Below are 16,078 nucleotides of genomic sequence, written 5' to 3' on the forward strand. Positions count from 1 at the left end.
TTACTGTTGCCACAGAATTTTGGTTCTTCGTTATACTCATTATGTAGCCCTTCAAACACTTTCTCTGGAAGCTTTTCAAAAGACTTCTTGCATCTTGTTTTAGTTGCAGATATTGAACTCTGATACAATGCTTCCAATGAGGGGTTGCCATTCTGCTCTGTAGAGGAAGGATGCCCTTGTGTTTTATAAATGTTGTACGCCTATTTATATACTATATTTGCTCCATTTTCAAGATTAACTATAGCAGTACACTTCTTTTTCATTTATCTTATCTACTACGATGACCACTCATTTTCTGGATTACAATTTGTACTTTCTTTGCCAATCAGACTAATAATTTTTATCTCAGGTCAGTTATGGGATGTAATTATAAGCAAAGTGATTGTTAATAGGTAGAAAAATGAGAATGAAAAGAACAGTTTGACCGTTAACTTATTTCTTTCATGTGCTTTGTATTTGATAGACTTCTTATCTGCAGTGTGTTTGAGAATGACTGTGCATTTCTGAGATTACTGAAGAAAAAGATTTAAAGATAAATAGTCATTGTTTCAGAAAGTAGTGGATTTTGAGGAGTGTTTTCCTTTGAGACATACCCATAATTTGCTGTTGCCGACACTTTAAAGTCCTCATCTTCTAATGAAGTACCAACTGGATGAAACCATTGAAATACTGTTAGTAATATCCTAAAGGTCACAGAAAATTTTAGTTCAGACAATTAGTGAGACTGACTCAAAATGATTTGAGGTCATTTCTCCTGCTGTACTACAAAAACTCCCAATTCAAGTGACTCGCCTTAGGATCACTCTAAATGATTAGTAATGCTCGAGAACTCAATTTTGGCAAGATTGAAGTTAGTGTCATTTGTATGTGTTTCCTGTTTCTGTCAGTTGATTCCTTAGTATACTTACAATTTCTTCTCATATTTAGCATTGATCTGTATCATGTTCCGCTAACTACTGTTACTGTTTATCTATAGGACCCAGGACCACCCCCACCTTCTCCATTACTAGGTTTGAAGCCACTGCAGTTATTAGAAGTGAAAGCAAGGGGAAGATTTGGTTGTGTATGGAAAGCGCAACTGCTCAATGAGTACGTGGCTGTGAAAATATTTCCAATACAGGTATGGTATTGCATTCTTCTCATCTGATTTTGTAAAAGATGCAACTGGCTCGATTATCATAATGCAGCAACAGTCTGAAAACACAAACTGTTTCAGGGTGGTTCTGTGATACTGAGGAAAGAGCCCTTTTGTCTGCCTTCTCATTTGAGGAATGGAACTCATGGTAAAGCAGTCATTATGTCTGTTTGGAGCAGTGGAATTACGAACATACAGGAGATCTTTTGTCAATAAAAATACTATGGAAATGCAAGTGAAGATGAGGATTCCAGTTACAGACTTTCATAGGTTAACTTTGTCCCATTGACATTAACAGAAAACAAAGAGAAGAATGAAAGAACAGCATGCTAGTTTTAGAATTGTTTAGCATATATTACCAGACTGATTCATTTTTTTGTCTTACTTTGAGGGGTCATGTAATCATTTCAGGTTTTGTTAGTGAATTTTCAGAGGCAATGAATCAGGATTCTAAATAATTGGTTCACTGCTGACTTGTTTTTCTTTTAAAGGGGGCTCACCTCATAAAACCCTGGTCTAATGCATCTCTGAGCTGCTCTAATGTTTTGTGCGAGTCCATCAGTTGTACAGATCTGTGATGATGTCTTCGTCTCTGTCCCTTGCTTTATGCCCCCCTCTAGCTAATGCCTTGTGTGGTGTTGCAGTCCCAGTTGGCTTTGGTGATGCGGGGTCCACCACTGTATCTGCACAGTGGATCTTCCTTATTCCAAAGTTATAGAATCAGTTTTTGTTGTCTTAATATACCTAGGTTTTATCTTTCTTGCCTCTTCTAAAGCCTCTTATAGTCTGTGAAGAAGGGTACTACCTTTTTTTTTTTTTTGGTAGTGATGCAGATTCTTTAAAACTATAGTTCTCAAAGGAAGAAACTAGTCTGTTCTGCTAAGATTGGCGAATTCAGGGCTCTTTTTCAATTGTGGGAAGAAGCTTAAAAATTAGGTAAAGACCTTTGGATATTAACATAAGGGTAACAACAGCAAGAATAGCAGTAGCTAATATTTTATTGAGTGCTTCTTATTGTCAGGTAGAGGTGCTTTACATAGGAGTACTCAGTAACATGTGCCCATATATTACCCATAGATACAAAACAACACTCAGTGTACATATCATACAACAACCCTGTGGGACAGACTGTAGTCTCCATTTTGCTAGTGAGGAAACGGAATGATGTCACTTGGCAAAAGTTCTTAAGATAGTTTGGATCCAGAAGGTTCCTAACCATTATTATTATGGTGCTTCCTGCTTTCAGTATTTTTCCATTGTGGAGAGAAACTAATTGTTTCTAAGTAGACATGTAGTAGGTGTGGGTCACTTGCAGGCACAAATGAGTATATAGTGTTTTAAATTATTGTATTGCCTATTTATACTCTGTTTGCTCTTATGGACTCTGTAGGGTAGTCTCAACATTTTGTTAAGACTGTTTGCTGTAATGTTAGTCTTTGAACAAAAAAATTTTTTTTCTGTCAAGATGAAGTCCTACCTGAAATCCTTATCTCAGGGAAACTGTCAGCAGAGTGTGTTGCTATTGTTAGATACGGAGGTGCAGCATTTCTGATGATAACTCCTGTATTTACAAATGAGAAACACAGAAAAGTATGTTTGAGGGAACAGGGCAGGGCAGGCATTTGTCATGGATTTGTTACCTTATTGTCAGATTTCTTTTATGAAAAAATAAGCCAAAACCAAACCAAATAACTTTTTCATTTTTATTTTAAATTTTATTTATTTTAAATTTAGCCTTAGAATCTACTTGAGTAGATTTTTTTTTAATTTTTAATTTTTGAATCTACTTGAGTAATCTTAGATATGGTTTATTTGCCTGTGTTCTTTGCATTACTATTCTTTCTTTTTAACTCTAGGACAAACAATCATGGCAAAATGAATATGAAGTTTATAGTTTACCTGGAATGAAGCATGAGAACATACTACAGTTCATTGGTGCAGAAAAACGAGGCACCAGTGTTGATGTGGATCTTTGGCTAATTACAGCATTTCATGAAAAGGTAAAACTACTTTCCATTTTAACTCAGGAAAGTCAGGGCTGGCTTACCTACTTAATGTTGGCTACAGATCCCTCAAGACTGATTTTTTTCTGGGAATAGTACGTCATTGTAGCTAGTTAATACATATAAATAAAAAATCCTTTAAAGATAATTTAATACAAGAGCAAAGATGGCACCTTTTTCACCCAACCTTCTACTCTTATAAAACCAGTCTTTTGTTCCAGTCTTTTGTTCCTTATTTCTGGTGCTGCAGTTTTCCTCTTACAAATAGCCCTTTCAGTGTAGCTGGTGCTTTGTGATTTTCATCCACCATTCATGATCCATCTTGATTATGTGGTTCATTCTTTAGCTTGAATTGTGTTTCTTCAACTCTTTCATCAGTGTAGTCTTGTGACAAAACTAGAGTCCGGAGATTTATCTAATCATTTTTTAAAATGATTTTATTTATTCATTTATAAGAGACACACAGAGAGGGGCGGAGACATAAGCAAAGGGAGAAGCAGGCTCCTTGCTGGGAGCCTGATGTGGGACTTGATCCCGGGACCCCGGGATCACGCCGTGAGCCGAGGCAGAGGCTCAACCGCTGAGCCACCCCAGTGTTCCGCTTTATCTGTCACTAATTTGTAGAGTAATTATCACCAAAACACAGTTGCTATTTTTCTACTTTTAGAGATAGTATGGAATAACATGTTAATGAAATAGGAAATTGTGTTCTTCTTGGCAATCCGTGTCATTATCGTTAGATACAAGTGGCTCTTGGACTTCTCTAAATTCTTGATTAGAAGGATGGCAGATTCTGATGTAGTTGTTTATATATCTTAATTTTGTGTTTTCCTAGTCCTGTGATATAACTAACATCTTAAGATTAGACGTATTCCATTCTAGTCAGATATTTACTATTGTGAAACTTGAACCATTCCAGAAAGATTGCTTTTTTGGATATCATTATTCACTAAAAGTAAAGATATGCTGCCTCCCATCTCTTGAAAGTAAAGAGGAGAGTCTCCATGTCATACAGCTTTTATCCAGAGCATAAGTTGTTTTTTTCCTCTCCTTTTCTTTAGGGTTCACTGTCAGACTTTCTTAAGGCTAATGTGGTCTCTTGGAATGAACTGTGTCATATTGCAGAAACCATGGCCAGAGGATTGGCTTATTTGCACGAGGATATACCTGGCCTAAAAGATGGCCATAAACCTGCCATATCTCACAGGTAGAGCTCAATTTATATTATTTTCCCAAATAATTCAGTATTTGTTATTTAAACTTTTAATTAATTTACTGTGCAAAATTTATTTTCCCCCTAATTACCTAATCATGCTAGCGGAGGCAGTTGGTTTTCATTTGTTTTTCAAATTAGCTTTGAGATTGGCCAAGAAGTATTTTGTATAATGTATGGATTAGTATCATTAGCAAAGTTTAATTCTTGACCTGTGTCTTAGTTTGTTTCATTTCTGAAAGCATGGTTAAGAATGAGAGTGTATTTTGTCTATCTCAAAGGAAAAAGAAATTTGTTTTGCTTCAAAACATGACTTACTTTGGTGATAATTATAAGATGAATTAAGGAGAGACTTTGGGTATTTGTTTTCTTGTGTTTGTAATGACCAGGTGACCATTACCTCAGTTAAGGTGGAGGGAGGCATCATTTGAATGACTCTTAACTGTCTTTATCAGTGAAGCAGTAGTACTTAAACCCAATAGTTGTCAGAACCAAAAAAGGGAAAAATGTTAGTTCTTTAAACATGGGATCAGTTTGCCATTGTGTATTCAATTTAAAGATAGTTGCTTTAGAAACAGACCCATAAATACAGAGAACAAACTGATGGTTGCCAGAGGAGAGGGTGGGGGTGGGGGTGGGCGTATAGACGAAATGGGTGAAGGGGAGTAGGCTATAAGCTTCTAGTTAGGGATTAAATAAGTCATGGGGTAAAAGGCACAACATTAGGGAGTGTAATCAGTGGTGTTGTATGGGAACAGTAGCTGCACTTGGGTGTGCACAGCATATAGACTTGTTGAAACACACTATGTTGTACACGTGCAACTAATGTAATGTGTGTCCGTTATCTACCTCAATTAAATAAAGAGATGGCTGCTGTACAGGTGGGTATAAGCAGCTTCATTAAGCAGATAATTGAGTGCTGCCAGGTGGTGTTCAGCATCCTGGGAGGCATTAGTTTAATCCAACTCTAATACAGATTCTGATTTGGCAAACCTTGAATGACTTCTCCTCAGAAATAGCCCCCCATTTTTCTCACCTTCCTGCATAGAGTCTGTTTCTTCTCAGATTTTTGCTCCTCTCACCTAGTCCTATAGGGCACTAATCCCTTTGGCAGCCGAAAAGGTTATTAGGAGTAGGGTTCCTAAAAATCTTCTGAGGCTAAAGTGGATTGGTGTTTGTAGCATCGCGTGTGTCTACGGTGCCGTCTCTGTTCCACGGTTGGTCTGTGTACGTACATCCAGCCACCGCTCAGGGCAGCGATGGAGTAGCTAGAGGATAGTAATCTCTAGGATGAACCAGTTGAAGCTAGGGTGTAGAAGAGAATATCTGATTGCTTTAAAACAGTTACTCTTTTCAGAACACTGCAATCCAGCTGGAGCAGTTTATATTTTTGGTGAAAATTTTCAGTTATACATTCCAGAGTTGCTTTTCTCCAATAAGGCTTTTGAATCGAAGAACCACTAAAATAAGGGACCGTTGTAATATGTAGGCCTGGACCCGTAGGCAGAAGGCCTCCATTCATCTTATTTGAATATTCTTTTAACTTAGTTTCTTAAATTTCACTTGCTGTGGGAGTTTCCAACTATAAACTCGGTAATATTTGTATTACCTCAGAACCCCAGCAGTTTTACGACTGGTAGGTAGGAATGACATAGATAACATCTAGACTAGACCGTGGTTTTGGAATAGCAGCTCTTTAGAAAACTGCTTTATGGAGAAAGTCCCTTCTTATTGTCCATGTTACGAGCAGGAGTGGTCACTGCCCTTGTGCTTCAGGCTGTATGGGGACCTTGCGTACTCGTTCTCCCTCCTTTTTCCTGTGTATCCTACTTCTGTAGTGTAGTCTCCTCCTTTCCTACTTTCAGTGAAATTTTTAAAAGATAACTTGTTTACGATTAATTTCAATACTTTATCTTTCTGTTTGCAAGGGACATCAAAAGTAAAAATGTGCTGTTGAAAAACAATCTGACAGCTTGCATTGCTGACTTTGGGTTGGCATTAAAATTCGAGGCTGGCAAGTCTGCAGGTGATACCCATGGACAGGTAAGGATTGTAACTGCATAAACTGTAAGAAAAAAATAATCTTACCCCATATTATCTGAGAATGGCATATCTGGATGGAGTTGATCTAAAATGACTGTGATGGTTATTAAATCAGCGACTAATATCAAATGGCACTCTTAAAAGTAGTATGTTAAATCTGCTGAGGAAGACATTTTCATCTGGTGATGAAGGATTGTTAGGAACACAAGTGGCTTAGACCAGTCCGTAAAACAACCTGGACACATGTCCATTCTATTTTTAAAACTAATCAAGTTAGACTCCAGCACGTTCACATAGACCCCATTCGTAGGGCGTTCTCAGTATTAGGGCAGTGGTTTTAATTCTTTCGTCCTCCTAAGAGGAATGGCAGGACAAGGAAAGACTATTCTTGCTACTGTGTGTTAATATCTATTGTCTGATTTTTCCACACAACAGTTATTAGTTTCTTGCTTCTTGGTCTTCAGTGCTTCATTAACTCTTTAACCAACTTTACCGCTTTTCTTTGAATTCTCTCCAGAGTTCAGAGCACTTGCAAAGCCCTGAGCAAAGAGTCTAATTAACTCTATCGAGCCAAAGTCTGCACAAAGAGCTCTGAACAATGGGAATCTTTAAGAAAGCCACCTAGGAGAATAACATTATCCCTACACTTTATTCTCAGAAACTGTGAGGCGAGGAAAGGTGCTTTCACTCCTACAAGATCACTTTATATTAAGAAAACCAATTGGACCTGAGAGGTGACGTTTCCTTACAAAATTGGCATGATTATTTCTTCATCTTTTGAATCATGGCAGTTATTTGGTTATCTAATTCTCAGCTTTCATTTTTCCCAGTATGGCCTATTGACCTCCAAGGATAGTTGCTAAGGAATCACAGCGTAACAGATTTGGCAATACTGATTGATGGTATAAGCATTTAGGTTTCTAGCAGTGGTCAGCAGTCATAGTTCTGGAAAAGTTGACACGGAATGTGTTTGGGAAGGAAGGCAGCCTTGTGGAGATAGGAGATTGTGCGGGAGGCCTTGGGACAAACAGCCGAGCTGGTTGTGTGATATGCAACTCAGTTTGGGCAAGAGTTAACCCTCCGGCACCTACCTCATAGCCCTCTTCTCCCATTTTTAAAGAAAAAATTGGACACTACTGCCCTCAGTTGGTTTACATGAGGAGGTAAAAATAACACATCACTGGCTCCTTGACTCTAGATTTCATGGACTAGAACATTTCTTTTATTTTTTTTTTTTAAAGATTTTATTTATTTGAGAGGGGGAGAGAGAGTGCATGAGCATGAGCAGTGTGGTGGGGTGGGGGGCAGAAGGAGAAGCAGACTCCTGCTGAGCAGGGAGCCAGACATGGGACTGGATCCCAGGACCCTGGGATCGTGACCTGAGCTGAAGGCAGAGGCTTAACCACCTGAGCCACTCAGTGCCCCAGATCAGAATATTTCAAAATGCATAGGACTCTACATTTTATATGTTGCAAAGAAAGAGCACTGGAGAAAAAGATTTTTATCTTATCATTAATTTATAAAAGAAGGGACATTTTACACTAAGAAGGTAGTTGAGTAGTCACTTCATAAGAAGAGTACTTTGGGTGACATACATTTATCTTTAGGAGAAAAGTCAACTTTTGAGACCTGCTGCTTGCTTTCACTACAATTAGTTAAAGGAGCAAAAAAATAAATAAAACAAAAAAAAAACCCTATTTTTTTCTTTCTTTAAAGCGTTCTTATTAAATCTTATTAAATGAATTTAAAACTTGAACTTTAGAGTCTTAGTGATCTGTTCCTTTTTTAAGACATTTCCATTTTATGTGTGTTTTCAGATAATTGTCTAACTTCTAGTCTAGAGATCAGTCATCTGAGGATAGAGCTTTTTGGAAATACCATTATCTGGGCTGCTCCCTAGATCTCCAAAAGCTCAATTAGATTGGGATCCACCCAGCTTCTTACAAAAAAATCTTAAGCATTCATATATGAATATTGTCAAGCACCAACCAAAGCTAGCTATAGTAGCTTAGTAACCATAGTTACAATACTAAGAAATACCAAATTGTTAGGGACAGATATAAATAAAGAATGCCAGGACAGAATTCATGAATAAATAAATATGTAGACTTTGTAGAAATAGAACTTTAAAAAGTTTATCCATCCTTTACTTGGCTAATTCTTTTTAAGTTTTATGTAATTTTTTGTTAATACAGAGAATGAGAAACCCTCAAAAAGGGGTGTTTTTTTTTTTTTTAAAGACACATTTCAAACAGGATCCAAAGGTACAATTGAGAACTATAGGGTTGTTTATTTTTGTTTTTTGCCTTTGTCTCCCACAAAACCGTTGTTTTTTGTGATTACTTCCAGAAAGGGAAGAAAATTCTAAGCCAACCAAGCATATCTGTTGGTGTATTTATTAAGTGTATCCAGAAAGGCTCTCAGTATATACACTGCTTTGTTCCTTGCTGTACACGGTTTTTGGAAATCTTTCGATTTCAGCCCAGATTTACCTCCTGTTTTTTAAGAGCCGCGTAGAACTCTCTGTAAGAAGTCCCTACCTCCCTACCGATGGAAACTTCCCGTTCCCAGTGTGTTGGCTGTTGTTACTTGAAATGAAATACAGTGCTCCTGGACTCTCTAGTCTGGTGGTCACAGCTTGGTGACCTGGCCTGATGGGATCGCAGACCACACTTGGTTTTGATTCTTTTTACAAAATCATAAAATGTTAGTTCATAAAGTTAATGAATGAGTACTGTTTGCTTTCAACATCTTTTTCAGGTTGGTACCCGGAGATATATGGCTCCAGAGGTATTAGAGGGTGCTATAAACTTCCAAAGGGATGCATTTTTGAGGATAGATATGTACGCCATGGGATTAGTCCTGTGGGAACTGGCTTCTCGCTGTACTGCCGCAGATGGTAAGGGAAAATACATTTTTTAAAAAAAGATATGCCAATGTATTGCCTACTGCACATATATGAAAAGGGATAATTACACTCAAAGGTAATATTTTAAAGTACAAAACCTTTTTCTGAAGTAGACTTGAAGAGGTAGTAGCTTAAAGAGAATTCAGGAGGCGGAGAAGGGCAGGCTGGAGAGGGAAGGCATGGGCCGTGCCAGCCCTTTACCACTGCCGGGCGTTTTGCACTGGGCACATGCCTTCAGTTTATTTCCTAAAACCCTTCTGGAGGTAGTTATTATGTTAGTTTTACACATGAGCAGTTTGAGGCTCAAATTTTAAGTAGAAATTAAGCTGCCAGTTTCAAGGTGGTAAATGGTGAAACCTCGATTTGAAACTCGGATCCAGATGTAGGGATAGGACGGCTTCCTTGGTGGGTCCTGCAGCTCCTGCCTGACCCCAGTCAGTTCCCAAGGCCACTTTTACGGCAAGAAGAGATAAATGAAGAGCTGGGGGGGTTTTCCCTCCCAGGACACTCTGGGCATCACTCCCATGATGCCAGCCACATACCCGACCCATTGACCTTAGTCCGTCCTCCGTGATTAAGCAGGTCCGTGGATATACCACAGCTTAAGTCCTGCCTCCCTACAGCCTTGGGGGTCCGAGCTGATGCAGACGTCATGATGAACACGAGTTACACTAGTTACATTCTGTAGCACACCTTGGCTCTAAAGGATTCTTTGTTATGTAAGTCCTTGTTCAAGTCAATAAATATTTGCACTGATTGATTATAAACTTATAGATTGTGTTCTGGGTGTGACACAATTACAGTGTGCCAGGTTCTGTCTTTAGTGCTTCTCAGAAGGTCTCCATTCCCTTCACTTGTGTTACGGCACCTTTTTTTGGTATGAAAATAGGCAAACATCTTGACAAATGTAAATTAGCTTGACCCCTTTCTTGTAAGTTTATAATTACCTAAAAACTCCCTGCAGATGGTGAAGAGACCATAAGGACCATAGAAGAAATTGTGTAGAATTTTTTTTTTTTTTTTAAGATTTTATTTATTCATGAGAGGCAGAGACCCAGGCAGAGGGAGCAGCAGGCTCCTTGCAGGGAGCCCGGGACCACACGACCACACCCTCTGGGCCGAAGGAGGCAGACGCTCAGCCCCTGAGCCCGGGAGAATATTTAAACCAACGTATCTCGTTTATAAGAACACTTTGTTTTCTGCACCCTGTCATGGGCTCAGTGTAGGACAGAACACCTCTGGTGCATGAAATTTGGGGCTACTGTGCTCTTAAAGGGACCTTAGTAGAGGGAGAGGTGCTCAGGAATGGACAGCCATTCATTCTCCTAAGATTAGAGGTTTGGCACAGTGTGTACGTAGACCTAGGAGAGAGTGATGCAGTTTGGAAATAATCCTAGCTTGGAAGTCTACAGGAAGAAGAGTAACTGTTCACGTAGTTCGGCTTAAAGTGGAAGAGGAAGTACATTTATTACGTGCATTTATGGAAGCAGCAATAAGTCAGATGGCAGGAATTACGGGAGAATATGCTTCCTAAGAACTTGGGCTGGTGGTGTGGGGGATATGCCAGGCCCTGCCTGGATGTAATGTCTAGTTCAGCTGAGGGCAGGACCTAGATCCTGGTCTAGCTCTGCGCTCGGTACGCAGATCTTCAGGAAGTGACTCTGGACGGGCGTCATGCCTGAGGAATGCAGGGTTGTCACTGGGGTTTAGTGCAATGAACGTGCTTTGTTGTGTGGTGGAGGGGTTAGCCGGGAAGTTTTCATGACAAATGAAAAGGACATCTGCTGCTATTTCTAAAATGCTTGGCACATGCTGTAAATACTTGATTGCAGAGTCGGGGATTCCTGACTCTTAGGTCAGAGGTTAGGGCAGGAGGGGACAGTGAACGTTGAGAAGTGAGGGCTTCGATGGCTAATCGTGGATGGGTAAATTCAGTGCCTCTCAGACTTTCATGTGAACCAAACTCCTGACAAAGTTCACGTTTGGACCCAGCAGGTCTAGGTTGGGTCCGGGGCCTGCTGTTGACGTGGCGGGCAGGCTGCCAGTCCGTGCCGTTGCTGCCGAGCCGTGGGCTCGTCAGACCCTGGAGTTGCTGGCAGTGCAAGAGCAGAAGTGGAGTCTCCAGGCATCAAAGGTTCTTCCGCTTGCAGAGGGTGGAGCTAGAGGTTCTCCTTCAGGACTCATGGTTTCCAGCTTCTGTTCTGTCCAGGACTAGGAGCGTCTGTACACGGTTTAGGCCTTTATAGGATACAGGTCCTTTATAGGAAACGGCTCTTTAGTGATGCGTTTCCGTCAAGGGGAGACCGCAGTGATGGAAAGCACAGACTTCAGCGTCCTTCAAAGATGGAGCCCAACTCTGCACGGAGCAGCTGCTGCCCTCGTGCACATTACGGAACCTTCCTGGGCTGCTTTCCTACCTGTAGAATAGAGGTAATGTCACCGTCACTTTGCAGGCAGGTGGAAAACGGAAGCAAATAACATGGAAGGTTCCTAGTCAGGAGAAGCGCTCGTTACGTACGCGTGCGGACGCGGAACTGCATGTTCCTATTGGAGTATGCCTGAGAAAATAGAAGCCACTTATTTTGTTGAATAAATTTTGTTTGTTGAAGGCACATTCTGAAGACTTGTTGGGAACCGAGAGTAGAATTGTGATTTTTAAAAAACTAAATATTTTTGGCAGGTTTTGTGAGGGCAGAGGTGGGACTCTAAGGCACGGAATTCCTTCTGCAGAACATGCAGGGGGCTAGGGTGTGTCCCAGCGAAGATGGGGAGGAGGCGGCCCCAGACGGGCAGACGGAGGCACCGCTGTGGACAGTCTGGTTCAAATTGTGGGAAGTACTGTAAGGGGTATCACGGCGTGGACTCGCCAACCTTGATGGCGCCCGTGGCCCTGTCCCGAGCAGAGGTAGGCATGCCTCCCAGACCGGAGGGGCAGGGTCCTCGGCCCTTAGCAGGCTGATAGGCCGAATCGTGGAGTTTTTGGTCTCCCCCGTCCTTACCACCTGCAGCAGTTGAGAAAAGGTGATACGGAGTGTTTCAGGACGTCAGGAAGATTTGAATTAAAATGATTTCCCCCCTCCATTTCAGGACCTGTAGATGAATACATGTTGCCATTTGAGGAGGAAATTGGCCAGCATCCATCTCTTGAAGACATGCAGGAAGTTGTTGTGCATAAAAAAAAGCGGCCTGTTTTAAGAGATTATTGGCAGAAACATGCTGTAAGTTACAGTTAGCTTTTCATTTGAAATTCCAATCAAATGCTTTTTGGAGGAAAGATTTGCACACTTCTCTTCTGGGAGGATTTTCTGGGGAGGTTATCTTCCTAGAGGGTATTTGGTCTAGAGTTCTGTAAGCAATAGAGTTTTAGGGCCGTGAGGGAGATGGTGAAGTCCTAGAACCCAAGGGGCTCGCACTGCTGTGGTCTTGTCTGTCTGCAAAGCTCCTAGGGAGGCAAGTGCTTGACCCTGAGCTTGCGGGTAGGTGGGGGACCTCGAAGATCCGCAACTTCCCAAGCTAAAAAGTGAAGTTTTCCGCTCTCCGTGTTTTGATTTGGGATTGGACTATGTTCGGGTTCTTCAGAATGCTCTAAAACTAGAGATTTAGGTAGGTGAATGGGACACAACTGCCCTCGGTATTTTGGTCCAAATATAACTGGAGATGGATACAAAGCAGACAGAGAATCTCCAGGATGCTTTTGCAACCTTTTTTTCTATTTAACTGCAAAACAGAAATGCTGGTATTAACTAAGAAAACAGTAAAAATTGGTTAAAAAAAAAATTTAGGCTTGGTTTTTGATTGAGCCCAGTTCACGGGTTAGCCTCTAACTGACCTGGTTTATAAGCAATGGGACAAGGGTTTTTGGAATTAAAAAACCCTAATAACCTCTTGGGACAGTCTCCAGTGCTGTAAGAAATTTTATTTTTTTCTTTCTTGGTGCTTTTCTTCCATTTCCCGCATACAGTAGAGACAAGTGAATGTTGACCTAGAACATCAAACTTGGCTAATCTTGCAATGGACAAAAATAGCCATTTCTTCATGTCTTCATGGACATTTTATTGTCTCCTAATAGAAACAGAATTTGCTACTGTGTTTGAATATGTTTTTCCTTTTTAGGGGATGGCAATGCTCTGTGAAACGATAGAAGAATGTTGGGATCACGATGCAGAAGCCAGGTTATCAGCTGGATGTGTAGGTGAAAGAATCACTCAGATGCAAAGACTAACAAATATCATTACCACAGAGGACATTGTAACAGTGGTCACGATGGTGACAAATGTTGACTTTCCTCCCAAAGAATCTAGTCTATGATGGTGGCACCATGTGTACACAGTGAGAAACGGGACTCTGAACTGGAGCTGCTAAGCTAACGGAACTGCTTACAGTTTATTTTCTGTGAGAAATGAACACGGTGTCTCCTGGACAGGTCAGAAAGAAGACCCTCGTTTCAAAATGTGGCTCTGGGAGACGTCCAGCATTGCCCGCAGCAGACGCCAAGGACACGAGACTAAGGAAAGCTGCAGACTCTATAAAGAAACTTTTGAAAACGTGTACATGAAGAACGTAGCCCTCTCCAAATCAAGGATCTTTTGGACCTGGCTAATCAAGTGTTTGAAAACTGACATCAGATTTCTAAATGTCTGTCGGAAGACACTAATTCCTTAAATGAACTACTGCTATTTTTTTTTTAAATCGAAAACTTTTCATTTCAGATTTTAAAAAGGGTAACTTGTTTTTATTGCATTTGCTGTTGTGTTTCTATAAATGACTATTGTAATGCCAATATGACACAGCTTGTGAATGTTTAGTGTGCTGCTGTTCTGTGTACATAAAGTCATCAAAGTGGGGTACAGTAAAGAGGCTTCCAAGCATTACTTTAACCTCCCTCAACAAGGTATACCTCAGTTCCACGGTTGCTAAATTATAAAATTGAAAACACTAACAAAATTTGAATAATAAATTGATCCATGTTTTGTAACAAGGTATTACAAATTCACTGTGTTATTTAAGAAAAAAAGGTAAGCTATGCTTAGTGCCAACACTAAGTGGCCATTCATAAAGCAGTGTTTTAGCTTTTCTTGTGCTAGCTTTGTATTTAAGGAAAAAAAGTGTTTTTTGAAATGAAAAAATGTCATTTCCCCCTTTCCTCCCATGTTTTAAAGCTTCATCTTCTATCCAGTTCCCAAATTATTGCATACTTACCTAAGTACTTTTTTTTAGGTGTGCTGTGTTTGGGGAATATTTGAAAATTTAAGCATGATTTAAATTTTTTAAAGTGAGCTGTGACACTGGAAAGCTCTTCATTTTTATTCTTTTAAAATAGATTTTTTTTTCCTATTTATATGTGTAGAATTGTAGTGTATTTCTTTTCACCAAACAGTGTGTGGGACATTCTTGATCACTGTTTAAGGATCACCTCAGGAAGTGTCATTACCCAGAATTCCTCACTCTCTGCTTTGAGACGCGTACCTTTATCACTATATTTCTGCCTGGTGCCATCTTGTCAGAGTAATATTTGAGGTCTGTGATCTGTAGAGAATTATCCTAGGATAGAGGTTTTAAATTCTAAGCACAGATTTCAGATGTTACTGCTTTAAAACAAATCAGGGATAACAAGTTAAAATATGCAATGACATTTAGAGGTAACCGACATCGACAGAGGTAAGACCGCCTAGCCTCTTGCCTCTTCCCGCAAATTGCTTTGACAACCAGGATTCTTAGGATAGTTCATGCCTTATCCTTGATAAGAAAACGGAAGCGATGGTAGGTAGGTGCCAAAGTGCTTTTCAAAACAATACTGCGTTAGATAGAATATGATTGGATTGTTCCTCAAATTTATGTAGGCCAAAGTAAAACAGCAATTTCCTGAATTCCTAGATTACTGACCAACAAATAGCCAGTATTATGCTATGTACTTTCATCAGGTTATTTTAAAATCCATACATTAATTTTATAAAAGGATTTTTTACATGTCACTATCAGGAGCTCACTGTGAATGTATTATCTTCAAATGGCTATTTAACCACACAGTACACTACATTTTACATATAATGTGCACTTAATCTCTGGGAATAATAAATTATTTATAAATAATGCATAGGTCAACACACTCTAAAGCAGGGAGGGAAAGACGAGTAATAGCATTGTTGTCTGTGTGCCACACACCATCCAGGACGTTGTGCTCTTGGGTCGCACGTGTACCCAAGTTTTCAGTGTATTCCTAAAATTCCCTTTTCGATGTTGAGTTCACTCTATTTCAAAAAGTACTTGACACCTCAGTTTCTTGATTTGGCTTTACTTCCACTCTGAAACTAATCAAGATGGAAAAGTGACAATGTTTCACACATGGAAATCGCCAATCTCCTGTTCTAAACATTTTAACCCTATTTCTAAAAGTAAGGAAAAAATCAAATCAAATCAAAACAAGGAATATTAGGATGAATGGCTTACGTGAGCACTAGAGATAAATTTTATAAGATCAGTTATTCAAAAGATAGTTTTCATGTTAGAAAAAATTTTTAGAAATCCTGGGTATCGTACTTAACTCTAGCTAACCAACTTTAAGACGTGTATCCTTTTGAAAACTATATTAATAGGAAAATGCTTTTTATAAGCAGTAAAATAAGAATGTTCCAGTGACTACCTGTCCTGACACCTAGTCTTGTTAAAACTTTCATTTGCAGGGCATTTTCGTGTTTGGTTTACAGTCAGCGCAGAGTGGGCAAGCTCACAAAAAGTTTGAGCTATGGATACTAAAAAAAAAAAAAAAAAAAAAAAAA

At 39.7% G+C, this 16,078-nt stretch overlaps 1 protein-coding gene across 2 annotated transcripts in view; it reads left to right on the forward strand.

Moving 5' to 3' along the window:
* The window catches only part of LOC129495412 (activin receptor type-2A), an 82,316-nt gene extending 67,678 nt beyond the window's left edge, over window positions 1–14,638 (forward strand). For both annotated transcript variants that reach the window (XM_055302896.1, XM_055302895.1), the window contains 7 exons: window positions 977–1,120; window positions 2,992–3,135; window positions 4,200–4,345; window positions 6,280–6,394; window positions 9,155–9,293; window positions 12,390–12,520; window positions 13,416–14,638. In XM_055302896.1, the coding sequence (XP_055158871.1) occupies window positions 977–1,120; window positions 2,992–3,135; window positions 4,200–4,345; window positions 6,280–6,394; window positions 9,155–9,293; window positions 12,390–12,520; window positions 13,416–13,610 (1,014 nt within the window). In that variant the 3' untranslated portion in view covers window positions 13,611–14,638. The remainder of the gene's footprint in view (window positions 1–976; window positions 1,121–2,991; window positions 3,136–4,199; window positions 4,346–6,279; window positions 6,395–9,154; window positions 9,294–12,389; window positions 12,521–13,415) is intronic.
* Window positions 14,639–16,078: the final 1,440 nt, after the last annotated feature.

Source organism: Nyctereutes procyonoides, unplaced genomic scaffold, assembly GCF_905146905.1.
Source record: "Nyctereutes procyonoides isolate TBG_1078 unplaced genomic scaffold, NYPRO_anot_genome, whole genome shotgun sequence".
Lineage (NCBI taxonomy): Eukaryota > Metazoa > Chordata > Mammalia > Carnivora > Canidae > Nyctereutes > Nyctereutes procyonoides.